General features: G+C 36.9%; 1 protein-coding gene across 1 annotated transcript in view; it reads right to left on the reverse strand.

Moving 5' to 3' along the window:
- Nucleotides 1-10: 10 nt before the first annotated feature.
- Nucleotides 11-14,313, reverse strand: part of LOC110443074 — a 38,089-nt gene continuing 23,786 nt past the window's right edge. Inside the window, exons 19-28 of the mRNA XM_021487055.1 lie at nucleotides 13,798-13,919; nucleotides 11,166-11,257; nucleotides 9,196-9,340; nucleotides 8,167-8,301; nucleotides 7,815-7,910; nucleotides 7,223-7,429; nucleotides 4,523-4,702; nucleotides 3,502-3,684; nucleotides 2,390-2,566; nucleotides 11-1,758 (exon numbers count right to left, since the gene is read on the reverse strand). Coding sequence (XP_021342730.1) covers nucleotides 1,484-1,758; nucleotides 2,390-2,566; nucleotides 3,502-3,684; nucleotides 4,523-4,702; nucleotides 7,223-7,429; nucleotides 7,815-7,910; nucleotides 8,167-8,301; nucleotides 9,196-9,340; nucleotides 11,166-11,257; nucleotides 13,798-13,919 — 1,612 coding nt within the window. The 3' untranslated portion in view covers nucleotides 11-1,483. The remainder of the gene's footprint in view (nucleotides 1,759-2,389; nucleotides 2,567-3,501; nucleotides 3,685-4,522; nucleotides 4,703-7,222; nucleotides 7,430-7,814; nucleotides 7,911-8,166; nucleotides 8,302-9,195; nucleotides 9,341-11,165; nucleotides 11,258-13,797; nucleotides 13,920-14,313) is intronic.

Below are 14,313 nucleotides of genomic sequence, written 5' to 3' on the forward strand. Positions count from 1 at the left end.
CCCCCCCCCCCCCAGTACCTTATTTGAATATTAAAGCATAGGTGAGGACTTGACAAACAAGTTGGTCTATGAAGTAAATGATTCCCATAGACCTGCGCTATTTCCCATGGTGATTGTCTATGGGTCTACCGTTAAAGTTCGAACACTGGTCATATTACGTTGCTCAGAGAATTCTTCTCTGAATACTACTGAGATTTTTTTACATTGCTGTTAAAATAATGTTGAATTCGCGATTACTTTCTGCAGTTGTAGTGTATAGGTTTGCTATGGAAACTATGTCATAATTCAATGAATGTCTACCACTCTATGATTGGCTCGAAATCCAAACAATGTCAAGGCCACGGATAAATTGGTAGTGATTCCTTAACAGTAACATGTGCTTTCTGAAAGTATCGCTCTTATTTCTAACTACACAAACTATTAGATCATCGATCCAGACACTGTTGGTGTTTTGATGTTTAACAAAGCATCCAGACAAACACGGTTCAACTGCAATTTGAACTCCGAGCGGTCATAATGAAATGTCTTCAGTCACAACTGAAAGGCAGAAACATGGCCAATCTTTTATTGTCATAGAAACATTGATACTATCAATATAAATAAATACTACAATGTACATGGTATTTACATTTTTTTTCTCTCATTGAGCTGTGTAGCAAAGAGCGTTCTCTGTACAAAATGGTGTGTACATGACTAACCTTCTGTATTTAATCCTTAAGGAAGTTCAGGGAAAATCGGTGCCTGGTGAATCATATGCTTACATATATAATTTTATATAGCATCATTACCAGTTGGATGGATTGTTTCCTTCTGTTTGCAGGATCCGTGTTCTAATAATCAAATATGTAGGATCAAGTTAGTATCAACGTTTACCACCAACTCATAATTATTGATAGTAATAGGATTACACTACATCTATTGCACAAACATTAGTAGATTGCAAACGATGAACAGCTCTTGGTCTTAAAAACACACATATACTTTGGTTTACTAACGATGGACATCTCCTGTTCTTATAAACCCAACCATCCTTTTTTTGGAAATGAAATGTTGATCACTGACGGGTATGTACTGTTTTTTTCTGACACTCTTACTGTCAATTTCATACTTTCCCTATGCTCGATGTTATACGAACTACAGGGCGGGGTTAATAAAATTCTGATTACCAGATTTCATAATCATTCAAAATGTTTTGGGAAGTATCTGAATATTATAAGTTTTCTTTTTAATTCTTGTGTGCATACACCATGTTGGTTCAATTCAGGGTTGTAATCATTATAGTTGTGTTCTATACATTTGATTAGTCTGACGATGAAGAAACTATAGCTCTCATAACAAAAACAGATATCTCCATGTTGTCATTTGTCATCTATGAACTATAAAAGAGAAAAATAACAGCACATATTCGCTAGTACTCTATTCATCGTGATCCAGTTGAAGGTGTAAGTTCTGGTGAAAGTGTTTGCTCTTCTTAACCGTATTTCTAAGGAAGGTACATGACGTCATATAATTCAAAATAGGACCAATCTACTGCTGATACAAAAACGTCACCTGCCGCCATTTGACTGAACAGTATACAGTTGGCGTCAGTCTGTGCATTGTTGTAGTTAAAGGCCTTACAGCGACTGTTTCTCAAACACTGGTCCCCACAGTCAATGTTACTGTCACTCCGTACTACCGCAAGGGCAGACGATGCGGTCTGGCGAAGTTTCATGTCGATGAAAGTGATTGAGGCTCCCTTTTGGGTGACAAGAGTATCTGCAAATAGAGAGTAAAATATCTCGTTAATTAGCAGTTAATTGCCTTTAATTGTTTTATTTGTAATGGTCATGAAAACAGCTCTAGTCTGATTATATGAGATGAAATGTTCATGCCTGCAAATGTTCAGTTATCAAAATATGGGCAGTATAATTAAAAGATGTAATACGTTAAATAGTGTAGATAGAATAAATATGTACGACCAGTGTCCGTCGGTCTTGGTGTCTAGAGAAGACATGGTCATCTGGTGTCGGGGATGGATTCCGAAAGAATGGTTTTACACTTCAATACTAACTTGTTCATCCCTCATAAATCTTTATTGGAATTATATCTTTGTCATTGAGAATGTTACTTGTTTGCACGCGAAGTAAATATGAAAACGATGTATACGTCCAGGCAGCCATTGTTCTAAAATTAAGTAAACATAACACTTATGTGCAGGTTCATAGTGTTTATACCGGTTTCTTGGTATGGAACCCTTCTGAACACCAGAAACATGTAAATATAATTTGTATCGTTAATGCGAATATTAACATTATGTTTATATTTTTTGTCGATTTTTCCCAAATGGACTTGTGTCAAAAAATTCATAACGCAGTGAAACCAGAATGATAAAACAGACATAGCTAACCATCGTAGATGCATTCGGGTATGGCTTCCCAGACAAAGCTGTCGTTGCAGGTGATGTTTTTAACTGCACTGCCATCGGAGAAGAAATGGTGTCCAAAACAAGCGTATATGGCAATAGTTGTGTTGATTCGGACAGTTGTCGCCTGCTGGATAGTTGGGGGATCGCTGCACTTGTAGGCTGTGAAAAAAACACTCATTATTCCTAAATGTGCCACGTACCGCCCTAAAAATGTAAATCCTCGTGTGTATTGAGTTATACGATATTTAAACGAAGGAAATACTTTTAAAATCATACTCTTTAGAATTCAAGAAAAACAACGTGATGTAGATATTTTAATGTCTTGCAAATCGCCTACATGACGTTGTTGAGGTGCAATTTGAATACGAATAGTTGTTTCAAAACGTTTCTTTAAAATAATAATAAATTAAAAGTATCACAGAGACATGATGCATGAAAAATAATATTACAATTTAATTCGATTACAATTTACCCTCGGCGTAAACACCAAGCTCTGTATACCAAAGTGGTATGGGACAAATTGGTTTCTCGACTTACTATTAAGTAGTAATTTCACTGTCGTTGTTCATTTTTAAAAGTTACAAAAGGCACATTGTAACCTTCTTGTCTCTTGGTTCTACAAACATGTTTTCGATGATATAGCTATATTTCAAATCTAATCGTAATCTCAAAAGTTTACTTACAGCTCGTTTGCATTTTAATAAAGACATCATTATTTATTACTGAGGCCGGCTAACGGTCGGACCTACAGCTCGTTTGCATTTTAAAAAAGAAATCATTGTTTATTTTTGAAGCCAGCTAACTGTCGTATATTTTATGGCCGAAATATTTTTAACACAAAATTTAAGATAAAATTTCAATGTTGTGTCGTGTAAGACATGCACAGGAAAGTCGTTCAATTCCTTCATAACTCGTTTTGGCGACACTTTCATAATAATAATGGATACTTTGTAATAACATTTTGTCTTACCACAAACTCAAGACGACTTATTTTCTTGTATATATTATACATGTATTACTTTACAAAACTCTTTGCTTACTCTTAAGAAAGCCAACATGCTAACTTCTGAGTTTTTATGATATCATGTACGTACTTGTGCATTCTAGTGCGAAGGGTTCCCATTCGCCGTCAAGTCCGCACTGTGAAGTCTGGCTGTACGTGTCTGCGGCAAAGCGCATGCTATTGACGCACGTGTAGGTGACATTGGCCCCATACGTGTGCACGTTATCCGTCAACAATGTGTTAGCAACAACTAAAGGCGTTCCACAGTCTATCACTAGGAATATAATTAAAGATAAAATTTTATTTCAACGATGGTCTCTTCGTGTAGATTTAGCTCATTAAGTGTGTTCATTGGTTCATTAACTAATTCATAATCATCATTAGGAATTTCACAATACCAACTTATTAAAAACAAGAAATTACAATTGTCAAACCATAAGTAGATAGACAATTAAATAATCCAGACTATCTACAATATCTGGGGTTCGATTCTGTGATCGGACATGAAAAAGCACTGTGTCACCTGCCCGACCATAGGTGTTTTCCCTGGGTACTCCGGTTTCCCCCACATTAAGACCCATGCGTGCTTACGTTCGGACCAACACGAGTGATTAATGTAAGTAGAATAGTTTCATAATTTTTGTAAGAATATAAACCAAACAGACTGCTTAACCCTGTCAGACGGGTATATTATTCTGACAAACGGGTATATTATTCTGATAGACGGGTATATTATTCTGATAGACGGGTATATTATTATGATAAACTGGTACAGTTGTGGGACCGCACAACGCACCAAAAATAGCGTGCGCTCACCGTGCATACATCGTTCACACACCGTCCGCACATCGTTCACACATGGTGCGCACAACTGTGCGATTTAGCAATCGTTCGCCCCGTTGTGCGATTCTCTCCGCACAACTGTGCGATTTGGTATCATTTGAAGATCAAAATTACGGAATGACAAAAATACGGAAAGCTTGTATATACGATAATGTACACTGTGTATATATCTGTAATTTCTCNTTATTTTAAACGAGTATATTATTCTGATAGACGGGTATATTTTGCGCTGTCGTACGATATTTATCTGACAGACAGCGACGTCTTACCTTGACACACAGGAATGGTACTATTCCATGTTTTATCTGCCTGACATTTGATTGCTTCTTGTGTCATACCGCTCATCATCCTGAATCCCTCGTTGCACGTGCAGACTACCTCAGTATTGTAGGTACTATTGTAAGTGCTGACCGTACCATTGAAAAGGGGGAAGTCCGGACAACTGATAACTACAACCATGCAGATAAGTTATATCATTATAGTGTCGTTTGACGTAAAATGTTTCGTTGTGGGTACTCATTTGTTTCACTGCCATTTTAAAGTGCGAACCAATTGACACACTACGTAATAATAAATTGCAGCATCATTAATAATGCGAAACCGATATGGCCTTCACCTTGACATTTAATTATCATTTGAGACTAATAGAATCATTCTATACCCTTGTGGTAAGACAGCATAATCTCTACGCTACCCGAGGGATGAGACTACTAATATCATTAAATCTCTAGCCGGAGGCTAAGCAGAGTATCTCCAACAGCAGTGGATATTTTCAGTCTATTTTTCGCACATCTCGAATACAAACGTGGTTAAAACACGCTTTGAAGGCATTATTTTCCTGAAAATCTAGTGATAGCATCAAAATAGAATGACGATATTCATACCCCACATGTGTTTTGTTTACAAATATGACCGACTACTGTCGGTGGAGTTGTGATTGAAATAATAGGATGGGAGAAAAATCATCCCTACCTTGAGGGTGTAACAGAGAAATCCCCAACCCTGGAGGGGATTTGTTTTGGTTTTCTAACCTTCGGCAGAGCATCGTGTAAAACAACAAAAACATCACCCATCGGATAGGATATTTCTCTATTACAACCTCAAGGTAGGGGAAGAATCTATTGATCTTTCCCTGAACAGAACTGCAGTTTTATCTGTCTAATGGAGGTACTTAAGGGTATGACAGAGATATCTTGACTCCAGAGTTAATAATCTTCATTTTCTTACCTGATGCTAGCCTCAAGAATTTAACCCGAATATTGAGATGCCGTAGGGGAAAATTCTGTTCTGCCTCGTTTTTAATTAAATATTTCAAAACAGTGCTTATCAACTTTTGGAACATACTATCCTTCCTGATTTGCATATTTTGCACTATACCTCCCGCGGAAAGTTGTTATGACGTCATATTTTATTGTTCCTAATACATGTATGAGATTTTGGGATATCTATCATACTCTAAGAGAATGATATAGAACGCGTGCCCTTCATGGTGACACAAAAACCTTAAACAGGTAAAAAGGAGAGAATTCTGGAATCGTAGGCGAACACTGTTTCTAATGATTATATATTTCTTGATTTGGTTGATTTGCTTCTGTTAATTATCTGTTTCTGACAAAACAGAATGAGATAAATAGCTGTTTTAGCAAGTTGAACCTATCTCTTTGTTAAGAGAGATGAACGTAAACAACATGTGGTTGTACCTCTAAGATTTGTAATAGAAACAGTTTGACAGATGACTTGTGCTGCACCATACAGCAGTTTTGCCCTTCTACAAATCATCGATGATGTTAGGGGCCATAAAATGTGGCAATGCAACTACTGTTGAAACGGAAAGGAAGGTGAACAAAATCCCTATTTCTTATAATTTCAAAAGATAGAGCAGCACAACTTAAGTATCCAATTGATGAACCATGACATTACTCAAAAACGGTAGTTGTGACCACAAAAAAGGGGTAAATCTCGGAGAATTAGCCTTGGGACATTTTAGTTCGGTTAAATACGCCTCAATATATTTTATATTTTGCTTTTATACACTTTTCACCTGTGAAGTATATATTTACATTGACTATAAAGTAAATGTTTTCCACGGGTGGAAAAAGACAATGTTTTCACGCGAAACCGACTACTACTCGGGAAGTCGGGTTTAGGGCTTCGTGTGACGCCAGTATAGCGCTGGCGTTTTGGGCGGATCGGTCGAGTGGTTAACACTGCAGCCTTTCACGTAGGCGGCTGGTGTTCGATCCCCGAAGTCTTCATACGTATGGATATTAAGAGAAAGTGTTTTTCTCTTGCCACACAGGCAAACACACATAGGGAAATATTAGCCAGGTGGCATAGGACTAGTAGTTAGCGCATGATAAGGCAGCTCCTGCGAATTCCTCAAAAACTGTATTGATTAATGCATATGCTCATTATATTTATTGTATATATCTGTACTGTAAAGCGCTTTAGAGTGGCTTATGTTAGCTAGATATGGCGCTTTATCAAATGTTGTATATTATTTTTTTATTACTTTGACCTTGCTCACTTATATAAATAGCATTGCTTGTAGCAACATGTGTTGGTGGTAGACACACTATATGTTAACGGACAACCGGACTTAGTAAACAGAATATTTCCGGTTTCTTGGTGAATAACATTGATAATTGGATGCCTATTTGTCAAACTCACTCGTGTAATACACGCATTGAAATTGCAAAAATAGTTTTCTGAGTCTTGATATCTGTTTTTCAGAAGAACACACAACTTTAGCTTGATCCGAGTAAAGCAAACATATCGGTTAAAGAAGGGAGTAACTAACTGATAAATACATAACCTTTTTTGTCTGCGGTGTTTGATAAATTAATTCATAGTTGACCGCGAAAAAGCACTGGAAAAAAGTGAATGTGTTGCGGTGAAGTGTTTCAGAGAGTAAAGTTATCGGACTAATTTAAGTTGCATATAACATGTATTTGATAAAATGCACTCACTCCTGCAGTAGTCGCCTAACACGCCTTGCCATAGGTAGTCGTCCCCACAGGTAATGGTCCTGTTGTTGGTGTTATCCATGTAGAACTCGTGACCAGTGTCACAGGTGTACTGTACCGTGGACGACACAGTGAACAGGCCCGACACATGCACAAACGTCGTCTCGTTGACGCTTCCTTCTACGGCGTCTGGTGGCTGACATTTTACCTCTGCACAGAATGTCTATGTGTTAACGATATATTATCTTCTTTGCTGAAATTATCTTCTATCTGTGTTCAAGGAATATCCAGTATTTCTTAATAAATTTCGAAATGGATAAAGTTGAGTAAGTTTCAAAGGTTTATATGCGCAGGTAGTATACACGCTGTACTATGTTATAGAAATAGTAATCACGGAAAAAACTCATCGCAAAGTTTTTTCATGTTTCATACACTAACAGATATCTCGCGAACCTATTTGTTATAGGCTGATGAAATAATTCAACTAAATAAATAAAGTTAAGTTACAGGTAAAGTAAATGTACCAATTCAGCTCAATTATCGATAGTATTGAAATGTGATTCGTTGTTGCACTTAGCTCAGAATATTCATTTACCATAGAGTCTGTAGACTTTCGTTGAGTTATCGCAGTCTTCTTGGGCCAGTCTGCCACCTAACTTTGCATGACAACTGCATCTAAACGTTATAGCATCTAGACAAAAAACAAGACAATGATGAATTGTAAATAATTATAAATAAGCATTAGCATGTGCCAAAATGTACTACATGTATACAAGAATCGTTGTAACATTGGTATTCTTTGCATTACTAGCGTATTATTTTCTTAGCTATATAGTTAGGTATCTGTAGGTATTTTTTCTGTGTATATTTGACAATCCCTTATCTGTTAAGTCGCTACTGAGAATAACATCCACCTTATGAAGCGTTTTGAAACAAGCAGTACTTACTGTAACTAAACAAAGGAACCGTATTACTACATGTTGTTCTACAATCCGCTTCAGACATTATAGGGGTGTGATGCTGGACGTACGCTGAACTGGTTGTGTTGAAGACGGGGTAACATCCCATATACATACTACTGTCTTCTCATGAAATGAAATGTAGAATAAAATACATATGTATCGATATAGTAAAGTGGAGCAAATGATATTGAATTCAGAATTCCAAGAAAATAGTTATACTAAGGAACAGGTGATGTCAGGGTTAAATCTGATATAATAACTGCATAATTATAATCTTGACAACATAATGAGTTGCTATTGGATATAATTTTACAACATATCGAAGTTTTATTGTATACAACCTGACGTGGTCCGTACTTCTTTCTGCTGAAGATTAACAAATCTATGTTGCCTCTCATTGCATGACTCGGGATTTCTTGTATACTTTATATTGTCGGTGTTTCTAGTAACCACTGGTTTATCGATTGCTTATCATTGAACCTCTAACTAGCCCGTCGATGTCTCCTTGGGCATCATACCCTGCTTCTCAGTACTATCATCACAAGAGAAAACTTATGAGGACCCTGCAAAATAGTGGATCGGGGGCTTCCGTGTCTTCTGAATATAAAGATAAGCTACTCCTATTGCTATCATTTGTGTCTGCGCCTTTTTTCAATCCCTTACTCTTTTGAGGCTTTGTCTCTCAAACTCCCTGTCTTCATAAATGATAAGATCTAAACTGTTTCGAGGACCACACAGAAATAAAATACTAGGCACCTCTGGCTAGTCCGGTGCATCCTACGGTACCACTAATCATGTAATTTGCTATCTAGAAATCTCTGTATAGCCTAATATTTTCATAACGTTAGCTGGTTAGCTCAGTATCTAATTGGGCATACCTAATAAGCAAAGAATTACATTTGAGATTTTTTTGGTGGTCTGGCCCCTAAACTTTTATACTGAATAGTGTATATAATCTTGGTAAGTCATTGACTCTTTTTTTTTGTAAAGACCAATGACCGGTGTAACACATACAATCAACATGAGCCATCAGCGATCCCAACAGTGCCACCCTGAGAGCGATTTTTGCACCATCTGGATAGAGGCGGACGGATTTGGAGACAAACGGACTAGGAAACAGTGTGATGAGGAGACTTGATCTGTCCGTATTTCCTGGAAACTGCAAGGAATACAGGTACAATTAGAATGATTAATAATTGCCAATGTATTGCAAACTATACAGCTATAAAATGTGCAACGGGAATAAATGCTATCTGCTTCAAAATAATTGACAATATAGAAGATGTTTGAGTGTTTTAATGTTTCGTCCTTTACATATATCTTGCCTTGGTTTGTTTGTTTGTAATTTTAGCAAATTGACCTTAATGTTTGAACTAGCATACAACCTACCACATCCTAAATACCCGTAATAAAGTGAAAGAGGGTCCTTAATGATTGACGTAATATGGTTTTATTGATTTGTAATTGGCCTTCGACACTTCATTAGTAAAGGTGGAATAATGGGACAATAGTGTCAATTTCTCCAATCTGTCCCCTAAAACGCATTTGTCTGTCGTAAATGCGCAAATGATAGTTATCTCCCGTGTTTCTCTGTTTTGTCTAACGAATCTTGTTGCATATCTCCTAATCAATTCATTAGGGGATTGCCGATGTACAAATTAACCTAACGGCTTATAACGAATGACTAATGAAAGGATGAATCGTTTTAATTCGCCCGTTAAAAACTTCATTGGGTATTCGGTTGGCGCAATGGATAAAGCACTCGTCGTCCATCAAGATCCCGAGGTTCGATTCCCAGATTGGACGTGAAAATGGTCACCTTCCCGACCATGTGTGTTTTCCGGGTACTCCTATATTTAGACCCTATGCGCACCAACGTCCGGGCCAACATGACTGATTTATTACTTGATAGAACATGTTTGACAAATGTTGTAAAATAAATTTAGTTTAATTTTGATTTTTAAAAATCTTTAACGGGACGTTTTATGGTATTTGGAGTGTCCATTTACACTCTTCATTCCGTAACATCACTTGCTTAATTATCGTTTAGTTTTGATTAAACCATAAAAGCATTAACGATATAGAGATACCAAGGCTAAATTTGAAGTAAAGCAATATCCGCACAATATCATAATGAAATATGACTGGATTTTGATAAAATAAATAGTACTACATGTGTATACACTTATAACGAAATCTGCCAGTAAATAATAAAGTTATCACTTTTGGTTTTAATCACTCAAGATGAATCAACTTTGGGTTTTGAAGGGAGTGGGAACGCCATTTATTTTTTGTATTGTTTTTAATATGGTCAAAAAGTATATTTTCAAATGTTTTAAACGATACATGACGTATATTGATTCCTTTTATTTTTACCACATCCCGAATGTAACTGAACGCTACTGAGCTAACATGTACAAATGTAGTTCCTTCTTGTTACATTTCCATATTTCATACATTTTAAAACATATAGGACCTTACATGAGTTTCCATTTCCTTATGAGATTTTAGAGACGAGTCTAAGAATTTTTCAATTTAGCGAGCCTCTTGCGAGCGAAAATGAAAAATTCGTGACGAATTTCATAAATTTCATATGAAATAAAACGAGTATAAGATAATTTTTATCACATAATCAAGATTTATGGCATTTATTCGTGTAAAACGACAATTTTCATGCAATTTTGAAATGTAAAAGGCCGCCATTTTGACGCAAGTGCGTAAGTCTGTTTCGTCATGTACTTGTCCTAGGCGTGACGTCACAATTGAAACTTATAACCAGTCACAGGGCTGACAGGTCATATTACATGGGTTCATACGCCAAAAAAATATGACACGGGTTTATTCACTGGATAACACAGTACATTATGTGATAAAACAAAGTATCAGAGTGGTTATAAGTATTCCCGTGTTGGCATTTGACTGACGTGTATTGTTTTCATCCTTGCAGTAATTTTATAATAATTAATATACATGTACTACCTTACCGAACCAATGGATTTCCAGGACGAGTCGACCGTACTTTTGTATCTGACCTCTAGTGTCTTCGACCATTGCTCGTTCGCAGCATCAGGACGTCCTGGGGAGAATATGATTTGAGTTCCTCAAATGAATATCATACTTTATAAATATATTTGAAATTTCGTCGCAGACAAACAATCAACGGATTTAAATCAAATGGATAACACATGCTTGGTATTTTTCAAAGTTTTGTATATAAAATTATTATTACATTATAGTAATCGCAACTGTTAGAAAGAAAATAGTACAACTGTGGGATGACTCCACACCGGTTGGATAATAAGTTTCAAAATATATTTAGCAGATTTAGCAGGCGTGTGATATCAAGAAATCAAATTTGTTCAAAACAATTCTTATCGCATCGATAGATACTGACGAAATTGAAATTATAACAGCCATGGATGCAAAGCATCACTTGAAAAAATATAAATGTAACAATATTTATTCCGTGACATCCTCACTCACATTCAAGGGATAATATGCATGGGAAAATGTAGTAGGATACTTTTGGGTTAATATATGGCCCATTATGTATAGTCATTGTGCTCCAATACAAAGTGACATTAAACTTGTTGTGGTGATTGGTAGGGTGCTACCCAAAAACCTGTTGTGTTGATTGATAGGGTGCTACCCAGAAATCTGTTATGTTGATTGATAGGCCGCGATCCAGAAACTTGTTGTGTTGATTGATAGGGTGCTACCCAAAATCTTGTTGTGGTGATTGATAGAATGCTACCCAAAAAGTTGTTGTGGTAATTGGTAGGGTGCTACCCAAAAACTTGGTGTGGTGATTGATAGGATGCTACCCAAAAACTTGGTGCGTTGATTGATAGGGTGCTACCCAAAAACTTGTTGTGTTGATTGTTAGGGTGCTTACCAGAAACTTGTTGTTGTGATTGATAGGGTGCTACCCAATAAACTTGGTGCGTTGATTGATAGGGTGCTACCCAAAAACTTGGTGTGTTGATCGATAGGGTGCTACCCAAAAACTTGTGGTGATTGATAGGGTGCTACCCAGACACTTGTTGTGTTGATTAATAGGGTGCTACCCAGAAACTTGTTGTGTTGATTGATAGGGTGCTACCCAAAAACTTGTTGTGTTGATTGATAGGGTGCTTACCAGAAACTTGTTGTTGTGATTGATAGGGTGCGACCCAAAAACTTGTGTTGATTGATAGGGTGCTTACCAGAAACTTGTTGTTGTGATTGATAGGGTGCTACCCAAAAACTTGTACAACAAAGTTTCTAGAAGCAGTTATCGTCAAATGAACAATTTATACAATATAAGTACAGTTGTGGGTCGCACAACGTTACAAGATGTGCGGTGTGTGAACGATATGTGCACGATGTGCGAACGATAAAAAGTTGGACGATCATTGCTTGCGCACATTTGTGTGCACGATGGACGAACGAAGTGCGATAACAATCGTGGTTGGTGTAAATTGAGGAATGCCTTAAGAATATATACGGTTTCGTGTGTAAACAAATAAAATTGATTTTTATGTAAGTTTTTATATTCTACCTACATCTATAAGCTTTTATTTATGTCTATATTTTCTTAAAATTAGAAATTGTGTTTTCGGTATTTTTTTAACGACCTTAATCGACACATGAAATTACAACACAGTCCAGTATACAGGTAAACATAGCCACTTTGTATACGTGCCTGAACCGTAGTTTTCCCCGCCCGGGGCGCTTACTTATTACGTCGGGTAGGGCCAAAGGTGTGACAACCCAGGTGAAGGCGAGCTATAGGCAAACCGAATGCAAATAACAAATACTACACGTATGGTATCGCATATCAGCTCTTTGAGTCAGGTACAGGCTAGGTAAAACTCCGATCACTCATCAAATTGTTATTTACCTGTTCTGTTACCCTGGAGCCAAACCCATTCAATGGTCACTGTAATGCTGTGTTACACGCATTGTAAAACTGTACATAATCTTCATGACTGTGCTGGGAAATTACAGTAATGTATACAGTTTTCATTATTGCATACGAGCTTTCCGTATTTTTTTCATTCCGTAATATTGATCTACAAATTGTTCCCAATCGCACAGTTGTGCGGAGAGAAGCGCACAACGGGGCGAACGATTGTTCAATCGCACAGTTGTGCGCACCATGTGTGGACGATGTGCGGACGGTGTGTGAACGATGTGCGCACGCTATTTCTGGTGCGTTGTGCAGTCACACAACTGTATAAATAATGTTTTTATTGATTAATTCAGAGTCTTTTTGTATTTGTGATAAATGTTAACTTTGGAATGCTTATTAGTTATCATAACGGTCGTAGTTTATATGACAGGAAAGGACGTGGTCGAAATCCTATACTTTTATAAGTGGGAAACTTGCTATAAAACATATAATAAACAATCATGCAGAATATTTGTCATGCAAAACTTTCCAAGCTATAGGATTATGCAATTATGCCTTACCAGGTTAACACTTTAAGAGGTAAAAGAGGGGCTCTGTCATCCGACAAAAATATAAACATATATAAATAGATTACCCATGGTTTCTGTCACCAAAACTGTCACTAGTAATTATCGTATTTTATAGCACTTCAGATTAAGAATTAATAGTATGGTATATCGAACCTAGAGTGAGCATCCCTGTCACGAGGTAGTCGTACGGTAGGTCCAGCTGTAACCACGGACTCGGATCACCGCTATCATCGGGAATCCATGCGGAATCAGAGGTAATCACCGCTTGTGTAAAACTGAAATGACACGGCATACACTAATAGCATATGTGTTGTTTTGTATTATATACAGTATTATAGCAAATACAATATATTTCTATATACTACATTCAATCATTTCATTTGAACAACGAATGCGTGAACTAACTAAAGTGCATGTTCATCTGAAATCTATGGTGGCATATTTCTGCCATCCACTTGCGACTTACGAGTTACGTATGTCGACATAATTATTGAAAGATGTCGACATAATCTGAGAATATGTCGACATAATCTGAGAAGATGTCGACATAACTGTTAAATTATGTCGACATATTATCACATTTGCCGAGATAATTTTGCCGAGATAATTATCTCGTAAGTGGGTAACTCGGCTTTTTATCGTGTTAATGCTCGGGTGTGACATCGACTT

Source organism: Mizuhopecten yessoensis, unplaced genomic scaffold (assembly GCF_002113885.1).
Source record: "Mizuhopecten yessoensis strain PY_sf001 unplaced genomic scaffold, ASM211388v2 scaffold716323, whole genome shotgun sequence".
NCBI classification, from domain to species: Eukaryota; Metazoa; Mollusca; class Bivalvia; order Pectinida; family Pectinidae; genus Mizuhopecten; species Mizuhopecten yessoensis.